This window comes from Adiantum capillus-veneris, chromosome 12, assembly GCF_014529385.1.
Source record: "Adiantum capillus-veneris isolate H3 chromosome 12, ASM1452938v2, whole genome shotgun sequence".
In the NCBI taxonomy this organism is placed as follows: Eukaryota; Viridiplantae; Streptophyta; class Polypodiopsida; order Polypodiales; family Pteridaceae; genus Adiantum; species Adiantum capillus-veneris.
The window spans coordinates 45,047,287-45,067,925 of record NC_140942.1 but is presented as its reverse complement, the minus strand read 5'-3'; the positions used below and the strand labels follow the sequence as shown (position 1 = coordinate 45,067,925).

The window sequence follows — 20,639 nt, the reverse complement described above, 5'->3', positions numbered from 1 at the left end:
AAATTGATGGTTCATCAATCGGAGTTGCAAATGACAAGATATTGAAGATGAAAGTTGGCAGTTGGAAGCGGAAAGGTGGTTGCAAATGGTTTTTTCCCATTTTGGGCCTTTTTGTTCATTATTGTCAGATTTTTGAAATGAAAGGCGTTCCTAGGGTTCAAAGTTGGCAGAGTAGAGCTTCACTAGGGCTTTATATGGAAATCATATGACATTGGATCCAAAAATGGTAGCAGTTCCAAAGTGGCACTAAGAAGAGGTTTTTTTTTTAAGGGGGGGCTTGGGGGGGGGGGGGGGGGGGGGGGGGTGAATTTCATGGATTTTGTCACCCATGGGGTGCAGTTCAAGAGTAGGTGCCATGTACAGGCTAATTACCCCATATGCAGGCGCTAGAGGTCATGAGGTGGGGTATATATAGTGGAAGGTGGACTATATTCAAGTTTTTAAAAGGAGAGAAAGGGGAGTTATGGATCCCTCCCCCTCCTTGCATGTGGAGCGTTGCATTGGGCAGCGTTGGTGCACACAGTGGCTTTGGGCGGCGGTGGTTGCATAGTGGCGGCACCCAATTCAGGGTGATTCACGCGGGGACGGGGGTGCATAGGCCTTTCCTTTTGATGGGCAAGAAACAGTAGACCCCCCAGCGACCTCGCTAGTGCTTCCTGATGTGCTTGTTGAACAACTTTGTCATGCTTGTCCTTCATGTTTTTAGCTACAACCACGAATCCAATTGGGCATTTCCTATCCGTCCAATGTTGCAATTTTCATGGCCCCAATTGGTGATATAGAAGGAATCACAAATGGTCCCATACCTCACTTTTTCAGTTTGTTTGTCTTTTGTTCAAGAGTATAAACAAGCACATAATCTCTTAGTGCAAAGTCTTTAGATTTCACGTGCTTGTGATGAAATTCTTTCATGCATTGCTTCTTACCATATATTGCTACTATTGCTCTTAGCCTAGTCTCGTCCAAATTTTCTGGGTCATCCAAAGAGTCAGACCATTCATGTCCAGTCCAATCAAGTTTTCTAGCTACTTGCAAAGTTGTAATTCAAAAATATATGGGTAAAATAGCATTAAACCCAAACACCATGTTATACGGTGTCGTCCCTAAGACATTTTTGTATGTAACTCTATAGGCCAAACTTCGGAGTGCAACTTTTGATCCCATTTGATCTATTGTCATTCACAATCTTGGTTAAAACCATGCATAGAACTTTATTAGTACTTTCGGCTTGACCATTAGCCTGTGGCTGATAAGGAGCTGACTTTCTAATATCTATGTATGACCATGAACTTGTTAAGTAAATACTTGAGGATTTCATTGACAAAATGTGTCTCTCTATCACTACCAATTTCAATACGTAAGCCATACAATGTAAAAACATTTTCTATAAGAAGTTGGTTCTCGCATTATTTTTTTGTGTAGCTTTTGCCTCAACGCACTTGGTTAGGTAGTTTGTGGCTACTAATATGTATCTTGCATGAGTCTTGTAAACCGATGGTTCTATGGGACCCACAAAGTCTAAGACGCACTTGAAAAACACGTGTGTTCCCATCATTGGTCTCATAGGCATTTCATCCTCCTTAAGTGGAATTTTGTTCTTTGACCCTTGTTGCACCTCTTCACATATCATCAGCATGGTGGCCACTATATTTTGTCAAACATTAGATCTTTAGCCATCTTTTCGGCCGAAAAATGACCTCCAGCTTGCCTCGAATGTGCTTCTTACAAAGTAGGCAAAGTCTAAGCTGATATCTTTCAAACAATACTTATACAATTGAGCTCAATCAACTCATATGGCTGTTCCTCTATTTAGATTGCTTTAATTCTTGTTTTTGACATATCTGATGAAAAGGGAACCTGATTCAAACTGCTCCAGTGAGGTGCTACGGTCACTTGAAAAAATGTAGCATGTTCTACAAGGGGTCTAGCTAAACATGAAATGCAATTTTCAACATACATATGGGCATCAAACTTCATGCTAGGCCAGAAGACTCCCATACTCATCAAATTCTCGTAGGTTGAAGTCTTCACATGGTGTACACAACCCATAGTGGCATGCGCTTCCATTATGTATAAAGGACATCAAAGGCTTCCATACATAACCTTAATATGCCATTAAAGCCTCTATGATACAATCTTCCACTAAGCAGTTGAAAAGGATTGATTTGCTCAACCAATTTTTTATCAGCCATTTTCTCCTGATTTATAGTCAATTGTCTTGTGATTAACTTATGCTCTCACTCCATCTAGGCACCATCTCAGTGTTAAAGAGATATACATAAGGAAAATCATCTTCACTTCCCTTAGGATACTCATGGTTTACAAGTCTAGAAAGGTGATCAATCCTTTGATGGGAAGTACCCTTGTTTACCACAACTATGAAATCAAATTCTAGCAAGATGAGCCACCTTACTATCATGCCTCTGTTGCATCTCTTGTTAACAAGATAAAATAATGCCTGATGACCAACAAAGAAAATGAATTGGTTTGCAAGAAGGTAACGCCTAAATTTATTCCCTGCATAGACCATTCCTAAGCCTTCTCTCTTAGTGGTTGTGTAATTTTGTTCATCACTATTTAATTGGCTATTGGCATAGCAAATTGGAAAATATCTATTGCCTTCTCTTGGTTGTGCGATTATACATCCAATAGCAAAAGAAGAGGTATCAACATGAACATGGAAGATCTTATTCCAATTTGTTGCATTAAGGGTAGTGTCAAGAGATAGAGAAGGAGACAGCTTGAGCTCTTGCAAGCGCACGTGCACGCACGCGCGCGCACACACACACACACACACACACACACACACACATGGAGGCAAAAGATTGTGGTATTTCTTCTTCAAAAACTCAAGATAAGAGGTCTACAAAACATAAGGAAAAATACGACATAAAAGGGGAGCTAGTACAATGGTCTAGTATGAACCGCTAGTGAGTGAAGTGAGTAGATAAGTGTGCCATCACTCCAGTAGGTAGACCATCTTAGTGTAGTCCAACTATAGTATCACTAGCGAAGATATGTGTATCCACCAAGGTGTGCCAGTGATGATGACTATCGGTAGCAATCATCCAGGATTCGTACATGTTGAGCTTGATATCTCAACGCTCCCCCTCAAGCTCAATGCCATCTCTCATATGCCAAGAATCGCTTGAAAACACCATAGCTTTGCCATTCCAAGGGCCTTCGTGAAGATATTTGCAACCTACTCATTCGTCGCCACGTACTCCAGGTCGATGTCGCCTGCTAAGACCCTCTCTTTCATGAAGTGGTAGTGCACCTCAATGTACTTTGTCTTGGCATGAAACACTGGTTTTAATGCCAACTATATGTTGCTTAGGTTGTCACAATAAATGACAACCAGCCTTTGTACTTGTACTCCAAAGTTGTGAAGTAGAAATTCCAACCATGCTACCTCACATGCCGCCACTGCAGCACACCTGTACTCTACCTCTGTACTCGAAAGAGAAGCCGTAGGTTGCTTCTTGCTTCTCCATGTGATAGCAACACTCCCAAGTGAGAACATGAATCCGATGGTAGACCTACGATCGTATGTACCACCAGCCCCCAATCCGCATCTATGTAGCCATAGAGCTGCAACTCCACATTAGCCCTATAAAAGAGTGCATAATCCAAATTAGCACTCACATAGTGCAAAGTACACCTCACTACATCCAAGTGTGGTTTCTCGGGAGACTGCATAAACTGACTCACCAATCCAAATGTGTAGCTCAAGTATGGATGTGAGATAGTCAAGTAGATCAAGCTACCCACAATCTTCCTATACATGGTAGCATTATCAAGACTTGCATCATTCCCCAACTTCAAATTTTGACAAAGGGCATTGCAATTGGCTTATAGTCAGCCATACTATACTTTTTCAACATATTCAAAGCATATTGCCTTTGTGACAGCCATACATCTTCTTCTCTGCAGATAATTTCAATGCCCAAGAAATGCTGCAAGTCTCCCAAGTCTTTCGTGCCAAACTCTTGCATAAGTAGAGAATGCACGCCCTCTACTTTAGCCACATTATCACCTCCAACAATCAAATCATCCACACAGATACATATTACTACAATTCTTGCCTCATTCTTTCGCACATACAATAAATGATTTGCATCAGACATCTCAAATCCCAATGAAATGAGGAATGCCACAATCCTCTCATAACAAGATCTAGCTGCTTGCTTCAGCCCATACAATACTTTCTTTAACCTGCATACAAGGTCACGTAGCCTCATATTTTCATAACCTTATGGCTGCTCCGCATACACAATTTCCTCCAAGTCTCCATTCAAAAATGCATTCGTTACATCCATTTGTTTCAACACCCATTTTAATGTGGCAGCCACTGCAATAAACCCACGAACGGTAGCCTTCTTATCTACGGAGCTGAATGTCTCTTCAAAATCAATCCCATAAGTTTGTGCATAACCTTTGGCCACAAGTCTAGCCTTATACCTGCTCACATTGCCATCATCATTATGCTTTCTTTTGTAAACCCACTTACACCCAATTGCCTTCTTTTCCTTTGGTAATGGCACCAATTCCCATGTTCCATTTGCATCAAATGCAACCATCTCTTCATCCATAGCTTTCCACCATTTTTCATCCTTGACAGCATCCTCAAAACATTGTGGATTCTACTTCCTATGTTATCTTTGCCATAAATGCACAATGACGAGCAACATAAGTATCATAAGACAATCTCTGCACATGATTTCTTGCTCTTTTTGGCCTGCGTGGTCTAGGATCACTTCGAGGTGCCCTATTCCCTGCTTGCATTATTCTTGCACCTGGAGTCTTCACAGAGGGTATTCCAAACTCCTCATCCAAACTCTGCTCATAACCACTACTATCACTATCATCATAACCAGCACTCAAATTTGGCAACTTAGGGGCATCGTCAACTTTTTCCTTTCCTTTACTTGATACATTTGAAGAGTTCGCAGGGCTCACTCTGTCACGTAACCTGCCACTCCATGGATTCTCACCATGACTTGCAGTAGAGGACCCTTGTGGCCCACTCAAAACTTGTGATTGCACATTTGTATTTTTTGTAGCCACATTTTCTCTTACATCAGCCCCCAAATCATCTTTTACATCAGCATATCAACTTGCTATTTCTAAAAAAAAACATCCTTGCTCACCCTCACTTTACCCGTGACATGATTGTAACACTTGTACCCTTTTTGCTCAAGAGAATAGCCAACGAACACACGTTTTTTTTTCTTTTGGATCAATCTTGATTCTTAGCTCATCCGGCACATGCACATAAGCAATACATCCAAACACTTTAAAATTGATACATCTGGCTTTTCACCATTGAAATTTTTCTTCAAGTGTCATATCATGTACTGCAGCAGTAGGGGTCCTGTTTATAATGTAGACACATGTAGCAACAGCCTTAGCCCAATAAACAATGAGGTATGTTCTTCTCATTCATCAATGCTCTAGCCACTTTTACAATGTGCCTATTCTTCCACAATCTCTCTCTCTCTCTCTCTCTCTCTCTCTCTCTCTCTCAAACACACACACACACACACACACACACACCCTTGCGTTACCTGAGCCATTTTGATTCCCGCCTCCCTTGCGTTACCTGAGCCATTTCGATTCCCGCCTGGAAAGAAGCCTCAATTGAGGTGTGGCTTTTTATAGCCTTACCATATTGCAGCCTGCGCCCCGCAGCCCGATTCTTCTTGCCCGCAACCTGACGCAATTCTGTCTCGCAACCCGACGCAAGCGCTCCACGTAGGCTGCCCAAACTGCAAGCACTCTACATAGGTTGCTGGCAAGCAATTGTCGAGGGCTGGTTGCAGCTCTTACAGGGATTTACTGCCATGTGGAGATGACCTCTACTAGTATGGCCAGCCGCCTCCGGCGGCCTCTCTCTCTCTCTGTCTCTCCCCTCCTTTATCGCACGCCCCAGCAACCCCTCTCTCCCTCTCGTGCATCATCATCGAGGTTGCAAGGCACATTGGATCTGACCAATCTCACGAGATAGAACGTTGAGGCCTCTTATGTTTGTTCCTATGATAGATTTGCCATTCCTTGAAGACTTTAAAATGAAAGTGAAAATTTATGTTTTCTAAAAACTTCAAGCCTTTCATGTGTCTAGAGAATGGTAAAAGCCGTGAGCCAAGCTTAGCATATCCAACAACAATCAGGGCATTATAAATTGTCGCATGCTCCCAAAGCATTTCAAAGCGTCGTCATTGCATCAATGTTGGGGATAAACTAAACTATTTTGAATTCCTAAGCAACCCCATTGATCAAAAGATATATAACCTTACAGTCTTAACCTCTTAATATAGTCTCATAGGCAAAACGATTTGAGGCTTTTTTTGAAATCAGGGCATAGGACGATGCATGTGCATACATCCTCCATGCTTTTTCTAATCGCTTGCATTAGAAATTGATTGTCAAGTGCAGCAAAAGCTTTTAAAAGGAGATTTTGCAATGGATAGGTCTTACAAACCAAGCCTTCCTTGGGTTTGTCGTCCTTGATGACAGAGATAGGAGCTTGAGCAAGTTGAAAGAAGAAGGTCATCACAGAAGCAACGGTGATTTTGCTACATCTAGTATATTTAAATATTTTCACACTCAGTTCCCTTAAGCTCTATAGGATTTAGAGAGAATTTATGGGTGGAATTACACTAAACCTAGATTTGTCTCAAGCACTAATTGGAGACATTACTGCAGATCATCAAAGGCTTGCAAGGCCTCCATGAATTTAGAGCTCATTGCATCAACACCATGCGCTTGTGGATGCCCAACCGAATGCCCTGCATTATGTCGCATGTTCGCATGGTCCTCCGTATAATCAAGTGTCGTGGCATGAGTGCCTGCATCGCTTGGCGCCGTGATGGATGCTCTACACTGGAAGCGTTGGAAGCAAGGCGTAAGCTTGTATTCAAAACTGAAGCAGGGTAGCTGCGGCATGTGATGAACACGGTAGGCACCACTTTGGCAAGCACTTGAGAACTAAGATGCCCATACGTGAACATGCACATATGGAAGAGAGAAAGGTCGCAAGTGAAAAACGTGCAAGCAGCTGTGTATATCATCATCAGGGAATGTTCTCCTGGTTGCAGCCGTGTCGTAGCCCCAAAAATAGACAATCCATTGCACTTGTTGATAGCGGCGGTGTACATGCTACCACCAATGACGCAGCAGTGCCATCCTCTCATTGCCCTCATCCTATCTTCCAAGTTGTTGCCTTCCTGCTCGCTCAGTTCCATCTGATGCATTTGCTGCTGCAAGTCAAATCGTGTCATTGCCTTTGTTGCTGCAAGTCAAAAAGTGCAAGTAGCTTTCTCCCTACTCGTTGGCACCCTGAATTTCTCCCAATATTACTGTGCGTAGCGGCGCTCACCCTCTCTTTGAAAATCCAAGCAAATGACCGGATGCAACTCACCTTGAGGTGAAGGCTTTACGATGAACTTATACATCTCACCTGCTAACAATGGGCGCTCTGCATGGAAGAGGCATGGGCTTCTTAGTTTTTTGCTCCTGCTTGTTTAACGCGGGAGACTTTAGAGAGAGAGAGAGAGAGAGAGAGCTGAGCTGCTGAGAAGAGCCAGTGTCTATTGGAAAGCAATGGCTGTGTTCCCAAGAGGCTTGCACACAGGGTAGCAGGTAGGAGGGTTGCACACAGGGCATCTCGGAGGTGAGGACTGATGCGAGCAGGCAATGTGCAGGACGTGCATGACGAACAACAAAGGTGGACGGAGGAGGCCATGCGTAGAGGTAAAGCTTGCAGGGAGAAAGCGGAGGAGGCCATGGGCACAGGCGACAAGGGCAAAGACAGCTCGATGCAGTGCTCTATATATCGTGCCAATCTGTTGCAGTATCCTGCAACCCACTCACCCACCCGCAACTCGAGACCTGCTCCACTTACCCGCAACCCGAGACCTGCACACTCAAGGGCGCTTACACATCGACTGCCCAAACTTGGGCAACAAGGTCGTGTGCGTGCGTGGAATCCACGAGGCGGAGTACGATTGGCTGCAGGTATACCGGGGTGGACAAGGTGCTGGGCAGCGGAGGGCCCCCGTCCAAGCTTGGGCGGGGGCTGCGATCGGTTGATGATTGGCTGCACGCATGTCAGCTCTGTCTTTGCACCAGATGAGCAACGGACGTGGTCTGTAACGCATGCACGCCCATCCCAAAACATATTGGGCAGGCTTGTTTCGGTCTGTAAGCGCCCTCAACATATCGGCAACCCGAGACTGTGCTGGGTGAGGATGAAGATGGGGATGCACGTGGGCTGCTGGTGGCTGTGCCATTAAGGCCAAAAGGTTGGGGGTAATGGGAGCACCAAAGGGAGGGGAAGGCGCAGGCATTTGCAACCACATGGAGGGCCACCCCTCTCTCTTTAATATAGATATAGATAGATAGATAAGATTTCATCTCCTCTACAATCTTTGACTTTCTATATCCTTGAACAACTTTTCACATTTTATCTCCTCCGCACACTATACTTTCCAATTCCTTAAGTTCTCTCATTTTCCGTACATGATCTCACATTTTCCACTAAGGTACACAACATGTGTTGAACACAAAATTTTGATTATATATTCAAATTTGGAAACGTTGTAATGTATGAGGATTTGGATGCTTCAAATCACGTGAATGTGGGTCATCCCATTGTACCAATCTTACAAATGATGACACGACTCTACCCCATTGCTCATGTCAAAAATGTGTCAGTATCTAGGCAAAGTACCCTAGATGTTCCAAGGACTTAAAAGAATGAGGTGTCTATTTCTTGAATTATTGAGCAAGGAGTGCAAGAATTCTCTAGTTGCAGTCTAGGATGTTGTACATAGTAATTGCAAGTTTGGTAGATCGTTTGTAGACGTAAGCATGCCACAAATGAAACCTCACTGCTTGCACATGGTCAAAAACATGTTTTCTAAACAAGCATTTGGCATAAATAAGTTGTATATGATGATGTTTATTTACATATTGAAGTTAGTGCATGGTAGTAAGATTGTGGCACGGGCTTACTAGTTCAAAAATAGATGTCATAAAGCAAAAAATTTGTAAGGCATCTCAATTTGGAAAGCAACAAAATTAAGTGCTTCAATGCAACAAGAAATTTAGGTAGAAATGTGTTTCATACTGTTCATGTTGAAGTGTAGGCTTAGGCAAAGTTCATGTTTACAATTAGTTGTAGGTATTTTTTTTTCCGAGAAAGAGATCCTTCTATTAGTTTATGAAACTGCCCATAAGGCTACAACCACCTCTACTAAAGAGGGCTACAACAATCATAAGGGGAGACTCTCCCAATGAAAAAACAACTTATGTACAATGAGGCTAAATCAGAAGATGGGAGGAGGGAAAAGCCACACAGGTGGACGGTAGTGTCATCCTCGCACACCCTCGACCATGGTGAAGAAAGGCCGAGGTCGCCATAGTCGAAGGAACGCCTCTCTACGCTCCCGCATGCGGTCGGTGCTGCCATGGAGTCCCTTGAACTCTCCCCTGAGAGTATGGATCAGCTCTAGCCAAAAATCTCGAACAGTCTCTGCTGGTGGCACAAGGTGAGCGTGAAAGATGGGGAAGCAGCGGGCCCGCTAGATGAACCAAAGTGTCAGGCCAGAGACGAGCTCCCAACGCTCCTCTCGCACTGCATCACTCTTGTGGAGTAAGCTCTGTAGCAGGTTGGAGTGTAGGTCGACCCCCCTTATCACTATCATCCTGCTCGTGGAGAATAGTTCAAATTGTAATGCAAGGCCCGTGAAAGTGGACCAAGCAGTTGCCCCCCAAGTGTACTGCCGTGATGTGGAAAGAGATGGTATCAACCGAAGGACTCGAAGCCAAACCTGTTGTGCCATAGGACAGTCCTAAAGACAGTGACACTGACTCTCCAAAGGATGGTCACAAGCTGCACATGTTGCCAAGAGGCCACTATGTACAAGCCAGCTCCCCACTGCTGTAGCTCTATGTGCAACTAACCACTGGAACAACATGAGTCACCGCGACTGTCTGGCATCTCACAACCTCGCCCAAAAAGCTGACAAGAACTCAGTTGTGAGACCCTTCTCCTACCAATGAGATGCTACAACAGAACGAGCCTCTCTCCGTGCTACCAATATGTGACGTCCCAATCGAACAATGTACTAAAAGAAAGGGACACCTGGATGGTCGGTTGAGGATAGTTGTAGGTATTAGGTCCCCACAATTTCAAAAAAATGGAAAACCTTGCAAAACGATGAAAATGCAAAAGTGAAAGGAGATGGTGTACAAGATGAAAAGCCTTAAAAGTATCAGAAAGTTAAGGACTTCACATTCTCCATATAAAGAGTTTATGGAGCGAGCATGCTTCATTTCATTTCTTACCTTTTATTGTCTTTTCTTCTCCTTGAGGTGACTTTACCTTTCTTCCTCCTCGGAGTTTCATTGCGCTTTGTATGTGGGCCTATCAAACTTGGTTTCTTGGATGCCATTAGGAGATTCAATGAATTAGGTAATAGGTGTCCCCCAATTCATTTTAAATGACAAATCCATCGAAATCATAAAGGATAAAACAAAGGTTGGATTGAGAACCCCATGGTCCAAAGAATTTGGAAAGTCAAAGGCCAAAAGCCACTTTGCATCCTATATAAGGAGTAGTTCTTGTAATCACATTATGAACTATGCATCATGCATACCCATGTTCATTTTGAAATTGAGCTGGGCAACTAACCATTTTCAGTACCCAATTGATAAAAATATTGGGCCCTTGAAATAAAGCTGTGTGTCTACCTTTCAGGGCAGATGCTTAAGGGATATATCTACTATCTACCATCATGTTCTGATACATCATACAATGTATACTGTATGTATGGAAGTATCAGTATATCTCTACAAAACCTGAAGCTCTGTAAACTGTATATAATTATAGTACAAAGCATGCATGTTCCTCTTTCCAACAAGAAAATTTCATCTACCCACTCTTTGTCAGCTTCTCCGCTCCACTCCTCAATTTCAATGCTTCAATTTTTGCTGCATCTTCTTGCATGCCGCCAGCTGAATAGATCTTCGCCATAAGAACATAAGCTAATGCATCAGTTTCATCCACTTGCACTGCATGCTCAAAGGCCCACCTCCCAATGTCGACATCTCCCCATCTCAAGCAAGCACCCAACAATGCACACCACACAGATCGATCGCGCAATGGCATTTTCTGAGTCAACTCTGCTGCCATTTGAAGCTTCCCAATGCGCCCAAAGAGGTCAACCATACAAGTGTAGTGTTCTAGATCAGGTTCACAGCCATAATTTGCACTCATTTCCGAAAAAATGTTCCGAGCTTTTTCTACTAAACCTAAGCGACTACACGCACTAAGCACACTAGAAAATGTAACTGCATTTGGGGAAATGCCCTCGCCCAGCATGCATTCGAAACAGTTCAATGCTTGCTCACACTGACACTGATGGACATACCCTCCAATTAGGACAGACCACGACACAACATCCCTAATTAGGAGCTCCTCAAGCACCCGTCGTGCTTTTCCAAGAGCACCACACTTAGCATACATGTCCACAAGAGCATTGCCAAGCACAACATCATTCTCAAGCAACCCCTGCCTTGCAATCTCGTTATGTATTTGTTCCCCCTTATCAACAGCACCAACACTGCCGCAAGCTTCTAAGATGCACGAAAAAGTTACCGCATCTGGAGAGAGGCCTTTATGTTGCATTTTCACGAAACAGTCCAATGCTTGCTCACCTTGACCCTGCTGAACATATCCGACGATAAGCGCTGACCAACAAAAGGCATCCTGGACAGGAAGTTCTTCGAGCACTGCATGCGCTTTCACAAGAGCACCGCATTTGGCATACATGTCCACCAAGGAAGTACCAAGAATGACATGATTGGCACTCAACAATCCCCTTCTCTTAATCTCATCGTGTATTAGCTCCCCTTTGTGAGCTGCTCCTATGCTGCTGCAGGCTTTCAAAATGCAAGAAAAGGTCACGGCATCTGGAGAAAGGCCCTCCCGTTCCATCCATTCAAAACACTGCAGTGCTTCCTCACCTTGGCCTTGTTGCATGTATCCTGCAATTATTGTGTTCCAAGACACAATATCCCTGACAGGTAGCTCTTCTAGTACTACTTGTGCTTTTGCCAAAGCACCGCACTTTGCATACATGTCTATTAAAGCATTGCCAAGTACTACATGCTTTCGCAGCAACCCTCGTCTCCTGATCTCGTCGTGTATGTGTTCCCCCTTATCAACTGCTCCTAGGTTTCCATAAGCATTCAAGACACACACAAAGGTCACCACATTTGGCGAAACCTGCTCAACCCGCATCTTCTCAAAGCAGTGAATTGCTTGCTCACATTGGCCCTGATGAATGTACCCGGAAAGCAGCGAGTTCCAAGAGACAACGTCCCGTAAGGGAAGCTCATTGAGCACTTGTTCTGCTTTGTCTAAAGCTCCACATTTTGCATACATATCTACCAAAGCATTACCAAGCACAACATCATTTCCCAGCATCCCTTGTCGCGTAATCTCATTGCGAATGGCTTCCCCTTTGTCAGCTGCTCTTATGAGGCCACATGCTTTCAAGATGCAAGCAAAGGTCACAGCATCCGGAGTAAGGCCCTCCTGTTGCATGCGGTCGAAACAATCAAGAGCATCCTGGGCGTGCCCATTTTCAGTATAAGCTGTGATGAGTGTGGTCCAAGAGAAGAGATCCTTGCACTGATGCAAGTCAAGCAACTCTTTGGCTTTGGCAAGCTGTCCGCATTTTGCATACATGGTGACAAGAGCGCTGGAACACTTGTCGACCAAACCTGATTCCGAAATGGCATCGTGTACTCTGATGCCTCTGTGGAGATCTTTGGTCTTGGTGCAAGCCCTCAGCAAGGCAACCAAATCGGTTGCTCGTTTTGTCATGGATCAGCATGAGCTTGGCCTAATACTGTACGTTCGTTGATGCTTTTGTCTCTCTCTCTCTCTCTCTCTCTCTCTCTCTCTCTCTCTCTCTCTCTCTCTGTTCTTCTTCTTCTTCTTCTCTATCTCCGCAAGTTGCCCTCTCCCCCCTCTCTCTCTCTCTCTCTCTCTCTCTCTAGTTGCCTTGCATAAAATAAATCAAAGAGCTAATGAAGCACAGACGAGCCCGCCGGCACAATGTAACATTTCTCTTTGCCTCCGCTCTCCACGTTCACATGAAACGGAAGCATAGCGAAATTAAGCAATGGCGCGAAATACAGACAGCGCATGGTAGATAGCTGAGCGACGGATCATGAGGCTATTCAACTGTCATGCAAAGTTCCACGCTCTCCGCATTTTGCGGCAGCAAGCTTCTTCCCGGGAGGGGGGTTTTGCCCTCAGGACTAAATAACACATAGTATTAAAGAGGAGGGGGGGGTGGGGGGGGGGGGGCCGTGGTGTGTGTGTAAGGGGATCGAGGGCAGAGAAGTGCGCGCACGAAAATCGGAGAGGTTGCAGCCGTGGATGGGCATTTAAAAATTAAACCCGGCCACAGACTAAACTCGGGCAGCGCCTATGTTTTAATAAAAAAACCCCAAAAACTCGGGCCATGGGTACAACATGTCGCGCGGGTGGGATGGTTACCCCATGCGTCACAATGTGGGCGACGAGGCCCTGGGTTCAAATCGAATCGTCGCCCGGATTCTTTTTCGCGTTGACTTGCCGCGCATCCGAGTTTAATCTACCTCGGGCTCCCCGCATCCACTTCCGCGCCGTCGATCCCCTTACCCCCCCCTCTTTAATGTTATGTGTCACTTAGTGTCGTGGGGGTTTTGCCTCACGACTAACTTACACGGGGTCTTAAGTGAAGGGCGAGCGGTGGGATCAAGGCCAGGGAAGCCGGTGCGAAAGGAGAGGGGATCTCGGCGCTCCACGTCAGCATAAAAAGTAAACGCGGACAGGCATGCTGATGTGGCATGGCTGAGTGGCGTGGCGGGGCTGAGCTGGAAAAAATTTGGATTTGCGTTGGGCACGGGGCGCATGATTGGGGGGGGAGGGAGGGTGGCCTTGGCCATGCAAAGGCATGCAAGAGGCTTTGGATGCAAAATCCGAGGGAGCAGGTCTTGTCGGCACGATTGTTGAGCAATTGCCAATGGGGTATTGCACACAAGGAGGTCCCTGTGATCTGGCATATCCTTTTTGTGGAGGGGGTCGGTGAGCAACAGGAAGTGTGGGGTGCTGGAGAAGCCCAATGGTGCCCACAAGGGGAAAAACACAGCGTTCCAGCAAGAAAGGGGCCAGAAGCGGGCATGGTGTTGAGTAGGCATCCTCGGTTGGGGAGGCTGCAGGGGCAACCACTCCTCCAAAACCTATCCGAAGTAGCCCCCGTGTGAGAGCAAGGTAGATCATAGACTTGAACGCTAGTCCCATAGCCAGCCCTTTTGAAGAAGGCCAACCCCAAACGCCTGCTTCTACCAATCCACGACCTAGGAAGAAGTTGGAGAAGGCATTTGATTGGGATGAGGAGAAGGATGAGAAGATGCCAGCACAACCCATGTCCTACCACAAAAAGGCAGCAGAGGTTGCAGTTGCAAAAAGGAAAGGCAAACAACTCCTTGATGAGGAGGTAGGTGACACCAAGTTGAAGGAGGGGCAGCCGAATGATACAAAAATGAAAGCAGGCCAGCCAGGTGAATGCAAAGAAGATGACAAGGAGATTGAGGGTAGTAGCATGCAGTTCATGTCGTCCAGGTTGATGCCATATGTGGAGGTGTTCTTGCCCGATGGGAAGCTTGCCCGGCAATGTCGTGCAAGTGATGAATGCCCTGGACGGTTTCGCTTTGAGTTGGTGAGGTGGCGCATGGAGAGGCATCTCAAGAGAGAACATGGCCTTGATATACACATCCTAGTTTGAAAGTCGGGTCGTCCTTCCCACACTGAATTGCCCTCGAGAGCCAAGGCACCAAGGTCGAGAGTAGAGAAAGTTGAATGGCAGAAGTTGGCAAAGAAGCGGTTTGAGGACAAAGAGAGGAAGTTCGCAATAAATGTAAAAAAGGTTGAGGATCTTCATCGTCTTCGAGCAATTGAGAAATGGGACAAGCCGCAGACCAGAGTTTAGAACCGTGCCAAAGGAGCAATTTGTGGAGAATATTGTGAAGGAGTGCATGACTACCTACCATGCATCAGCCCAATTGCGCCTTGCGCGCATTCAAAAACGTATCGACGAAGGCTATGATGCGCATGTAAGCTGGTTAATTAATTGGTTAAGTGACTTCTTTCCTGCATGCCTATGTATGTTGTTTATCCCTTGTATGTTTGAAGTTTTATCATGTTAGCATGGTTAAGTTCCTTGTTTACTTATGGTTGCTATGATAAGCGTTTAAGTCTCAAAGGTTAGGTAATTTCACAGCTTTTATGTTTTGAAGGGCAGCTTGTGAGCATGATCAAAGTGTTTCTATGCTTATGGATGCTACAATTTAACTTACATTTCTTGTATGGTTTGAAGCTCCATGAAGCATGTTAGCTGGTTGTAGCTTTCATGGCCATTAGGTCTTTCCTCGCGCTTGTTTGTTACTATGGGCCTGTTTTACCCACCCACCATTGTCCAAGTGTTGCTCCATTTTCTTGTGAGAATGTTTAAGTTCCTTGCATGTTTTGAAGCTTCATGAAGCATGTGAGCAAGTTATAAGTTTCATGGCCATTGTCTTTCTTTGTAATTGGGAGTGCCATCCCACTTCTTACCTAAAGTAGGTCCTATTTTCTCTCATCAATCACCCCTAAATTAGTGGCCAATTACCTTCTTACATTAGCTCCTAGTTTGCTCTAGCTATCACGCACAATGAACTCCCGTTCATGTATATAAACAAGTCTTGTATCAATTCAGCATGTTATTGTGCAATTGAGGTAATACATTCAGCTAAGCTCTCTTTTCCATTCATTATGCACATTAGTCATTAGCTTAAATTGTTTTAGTGTTTGTTTTGGTTTTTCCTACATGGTATCAAAGCCCCTATTAGCTTAATAGCTCACTCAAGCTTGCAAGCAACTAGATCCTTAATCCTTAATCCCTCTTAGCGACATTCATCTTGCTACTTGCTCCTCTCTTCCAAGGCATACGAAAAATCCCTCTTAATGACATTCGTCTTGCTGCTTGCTCCTCTCTTCCAAGGTGTCCGAAACCTAACGGCATGGCAGAGATCTCTTCTACCCCTTCTCTTAAAGCTAGACATCAAACCATAGACAAACTTAATGGTAACGACTATTAAGTATGAGGGTTGAAGACGGAGCTCTGCGTCAAGGAGCTTCTACTATGGGATGTTGTCCTGACTGGAGGTCCAAGTCTTGTGTCAGCGGAGTCTATGTGATCATCCTTCATTGCGGAGATTGACGAGTGCCAATGGTGCGATCTTTGAAGTCGGCAGAAGCTATATGGTTTTTCTTTCACAAGACAGATGAGCATATCGACTTAGTTTACTAAGATTCCTTGATCAAGAGATTGGTGAACACCAACATGCAAGAAGGATAAAGCACTGCCAAGTGTATGGATGCTTGGCAAGTTCTTCTTGATGAGGTCATTATCTGGGGATTGGCCATCCCTGAGACATTACAAACCATTATTTTGATGGTAGCCCTTCTATCCTCTTGGTAGGCATTCATCACCACATATTGTGGACCTACAAGTCCAACCCTTGGTGGCCAAAATCCATCAAGGAGAAGCTCTATGCGGTCAATCTACAGGAGCCCAATGAGTGGCACTTTCCACCAACCGCAAAGCCGGCCAAACCTCACGGCAATACCTCCAAACACCAAGGCTCCTTTAACACCAGTACGCTCCCTCCCTATTACCATTGAAACTTCAATCATGGTGGTCGTTAGAGACAACATCATGGTGGTAAGAGCGATTTTCATGCTTACATTTAATGCAAATTTTGACACAAATATGGCCATCTAGAGAAAGATTGTCCTCAGAAAATGAGCAAGTAGAGGACTTCTCTGAAGCTTCATCCACCAAAGGTTCAATGCATGCAACTTCAGCCCATACCGTCAAGCCCAAGCTCATTATACTGAGCTCTCACAATATGATGGCAGTAGTCAGTCTCTTCTCATGCTGTCCCCATCCACCCATGCAACTATATGTTGTGTGCCTCCATGGTTCAAGTATACTCTGTCCTTGTTTATCTATGTTTTTCATTGATTGTCCTAGGTCTTGGTTTACCAATCTTCACCCGTTTTTCCATGGGGACCTCGATGACCATGAAACCCAGCACTTGATGGCCATGAAATCGAGGATTGACAACCCAAGAGGTCATTGGGGTGTACCTTGAAATCGGCGAGTTATGGTTCAAGTATACTTAGAGTTGTCCTTGTTCATTTATACTTGTCCTAGTTTACCAAGCGCCACCTTTTTGCCACAGGGAACTTTGGGTTGTAGGTTTCATGGCAATCTGGTTGTGGGTTGAAATCAGCCTGTCACCACCAAGAATGAGCATTTGGCCTTTGGATGAGGGCCAGCCTTCTTGATCTTAGAGGAGCGACGGTGAGACGGTGGACAGCGTGGATCTCGAGGAGATCCGACGGCAAACAAAAAGTTGGTGGTTCGTCCTAGATTCGAACCCAGACAGGAGTCATGGCATCTAGTCCCCTAACCGGATTCGCGTGTGCATTTCGTTGAAACGTAGGTGTGTTTAAATCTACTTATGCTTGTCTGAGATTACTCTCTGGGGATGTCCGAGTTTACAAAACTTGGAAGTTTTGTAAACTCGGACATCCCCAGAGAGTAATCTCAGACAAGCATAAGTAGATTTAAACACACCTACGTTTCAACGAAATGCACACGCGAATCCGGTTAGGGGACTAGATGCCACAGCTCCCTTCTAGGAGGGGACTAGCTCTCAATTTTTGACTTACCGTCGAATCTCCTCGAGATCCACACCATCTGTCATCCGCCGTCGATCCCATGGCATCTTAAGGGCGGTTTAGTCATGAGGGTCTTAAGGCTGGCCTCAGGCTGGTTGAGGACACAGTAGGAGAGGTGGTCCAAGTAAACCATGTTCACGTATACTTTGAGTTGCCATTGTTTATCTACGCTCTTCCTCGATTGTCCTAGGTGCCAAGCTTGGCCGTTGTTTCGAAGTGACGCACAAAAATAAAAAAGGCGAACCCTTACATGTGTTCGAGTTTACTTTTTAGGTTCAAGTTTACTTTTCAACATTTTTGTTATGTCTGTGTTTTCAACGCGCGGATTCCATTTGTCTATGTTTGGTATGCATGCAGAGATGCATGATGAGGATTTTACATGCACGCCATAATAAAAAAGAATAGGTGCATCCCGCTCCATGGCCGATTTATTGCATTACTTTTATCACGATTTTGTTTGATTTTAATGCGCTGATTCCATTTAACTATGTCTGGTCTTGGTGCATAATGAGGATTTTACATGCATGCAATAATAAAAAAGAACCCGTGCATCCCGCTATATGGTTTATCGAGTTTTTGTTTGGTTTTAGTGCGTTGTTGCAGCTTGTCTATGTCTAGTCTTGATGCACATGTGCATGACGAGGATTCTACATGTCCAGTTTTTGTTTGGTTTTAATGCGTTGTTGAAGTTTGTCTATGTCTGGTCTTGTAGACGTTGGACATCTCGCTTCATGATTGATCTAAAGCATTGTTTTTCTGGAGTTTGAGTTTTTTCTTAATGTGTTGACCCCATTCTTTTATGATTGGTCTTGAGGCAGAGGCTAGTGAAGGTGTTGCCACCCTGGCTGAATGTGATGATGGATGACATTGAGGAAGAAAAGGAAAATAATGATATGCAAGGCGAGAAGGGGAATGTGTCATAATAATCAATATCTAATTCTCCTAAATGATTTTCTCATATTAAACTGATCATTTAATGTGGGGAAGTGCCAAGGGAGAAAAAGCTAGAATATTGGTTAAGTTAGCAGACCGGCCACAGTAGGGATCCAAAGGAGGGAAAATAGGGATCCAAAGGGGGGGCCATCTGCAAAAGAGCCATGTGAAACAATGGGCTAAAAAGACCCTAAAGTTCAGCCCATTAAGACTTCCAAAATGCTAAGGTTCCAAAATTCAAAGGTTGTGTCCAAAGGTCAACCTTAGGGAAAATTGGATGCTTAGTGTGTACCCAAAAAGTCTTTCTACATCCCTAGATGGGAGGGGGCGAGCCCCAAAGCTAGGGGATGAGAGAGAAAGCCACACACACACACACAGGCTCCCTTTACACAAAGGGAATGAGGGACACATGTCAGCTCCCTAGGCCAGATGCCCACAAGGTGTGCCCAATTCCTATTGGAAGACCCTTGAAGTGGACCAATGAGAATTAGGCTAGAGTAAATCTAGTTTAATTAATTTAAAAACATTTAATAAAAGAAACCAATAAGAATTAAGTGTCCTAGAAGACTATTGGGCAGTCTCCCAAGGGGTCCAATGAGCATTCAGGAGCCCCATGGCTTGCCTGATTCCTATTGGCCAGGAGGCAAAAGGGTCCAATGAGAGTTTAGTTTAATTATTTAATTATCTAAAGCTCTCACAAAAGGGGAAAGGGGGACACATATCAGAAGGCTATCACTTATGCTGCTTAATCCCTATTGGCTTGACCTGGGGAGGTCCAATGAGGCAAAAGCCAGACTAACTTAGCAGCTAGGGCTCGCCCAAGAGAGAGAGGGGGCTGATTTTTGCTTGGCATTAACACACACACTCTCACACTTGACCATGTATGAAGAGAAAATACTCTATCTCCTCCCAAGCTTTAATGGAGAGCTCATCACCTACTCCAAGCTTGTGAGATAGAAGCCTACATCAACACTCTCTTGGCATGTGGATGCAAATCCAACCAAGAGCCAAGCTTCAATGCATGCTCATCTTCTCTACCAAGCTAATTACTAAGCTAAGCTATGCTAATATGAGTGATTATGTGAGGAGATGTACTTCTTTCTCGTAAGTTACTTCTTTTTCCTCTCAATCTACTCTCATACCCTGCTAGCTCTCACCATCTTCGAAGGTGTGTGAGGTCTTGGGTCTGAGAACGGGGATAATTCAAGTTGTGTTTGATTAAGTGTTTTGCTTGGTGTATGAAGCTTCCATCTTCATTGCACTAGCTAGTCTTGAAGGAACACAAAGAATTGTATTGTACAATGTCTCTCTTGATGGGAGAAACCATAATACAAAGCCTTTTGGAGGGGGGACCGGCTCCATGCAAATCCGGTCCTCAACTGTTGTCAATAGTTTAATTGCTCTCTCTTTTGAAAGTATTGTCGATGCTATCTAACTAGGTGTTATGCTTTTTGTTGCTCTCTCCACCCAAGCACTCTTGTAAATCTCATTAGGAATCAACTCTAATGAAATGCCCACTATGTTCATGCTAAATTCCGCTACACAAAAGATTTTAGGCCATTAAATGTTACATTGGTATCAGAGCTCAAGGTTTCTCTTTTCTTGCTCAAGAAGGGAGGTCCTCAAGCTAGCTACAAATGGTTGGTATTATTAATTGCCTGTGAGTAAGTAGAATAGGGATTTTTCAGCCTTGCAGTGCGCCTGCCTTTGTGCAGTTAACGGGGCATCACCGTCGAGAGCTATGGTCTTAATAGTGGAGTCCTACGGGGCTTGCCTACGGCTTAACCACTATTGAGCTATTAGAAGCTTGACAGGAGCCGGTGCTGTTTTGGTGTCGAAAGACCCTCTCTTCTATTCC

General features: G+C 44.6%; 1 protein-coding gene and 2 pseudogenes across 1 annotated transcript; 2 read left to right on the top strand and 1 right to left on the bottom strand.

Annotated features, from left to right (window-relative positions):
• Positions 1-10,247: 10,247 nt before the first annotated feature.
• Positions 10,248-13,334, bottom strand: LOC147445680 (pentatricopeptide repeat-containing protein At2g33680-like). The gene has a single exon (XM_086525122.1). The coding sequence runs from the start codon at positions 12,893-12,895 to the stop codon at positions 10,937-10,939; it is 1,959 nt and encodes a 652-aa protein (XP_086381248.1). The 5' UTR covers positions 12,896-13,334; the 3' UTR covers positions 10,248-10,936.
• Positions 13,335-14,031: 697 nt separating this feature from the next.
• LOC147445679 (uncharacterized) lies at positions 14,032-14,562 on the top strand (annotated as a pseudogene).
• A 101-nt stretch (positions 14,563-14,663) lies between these two features.
• Positions 14,664-18,771, top strand: LOC147445678 (uncharacterized; annotated as a pseudogene).
• Positions 18,772-20,639: the final 1,868 nt, after the last annotated feature.

Excerpts from the sequence above, each read along its gene's own strand:
- LOC147445680 (XM_086525122.1), bottom strand. The coding sequence starts at position 12,895 with ATGACAAAACGAGCAACCGATTTGGTTGCCTTGCTGAGGGCTTGCACC.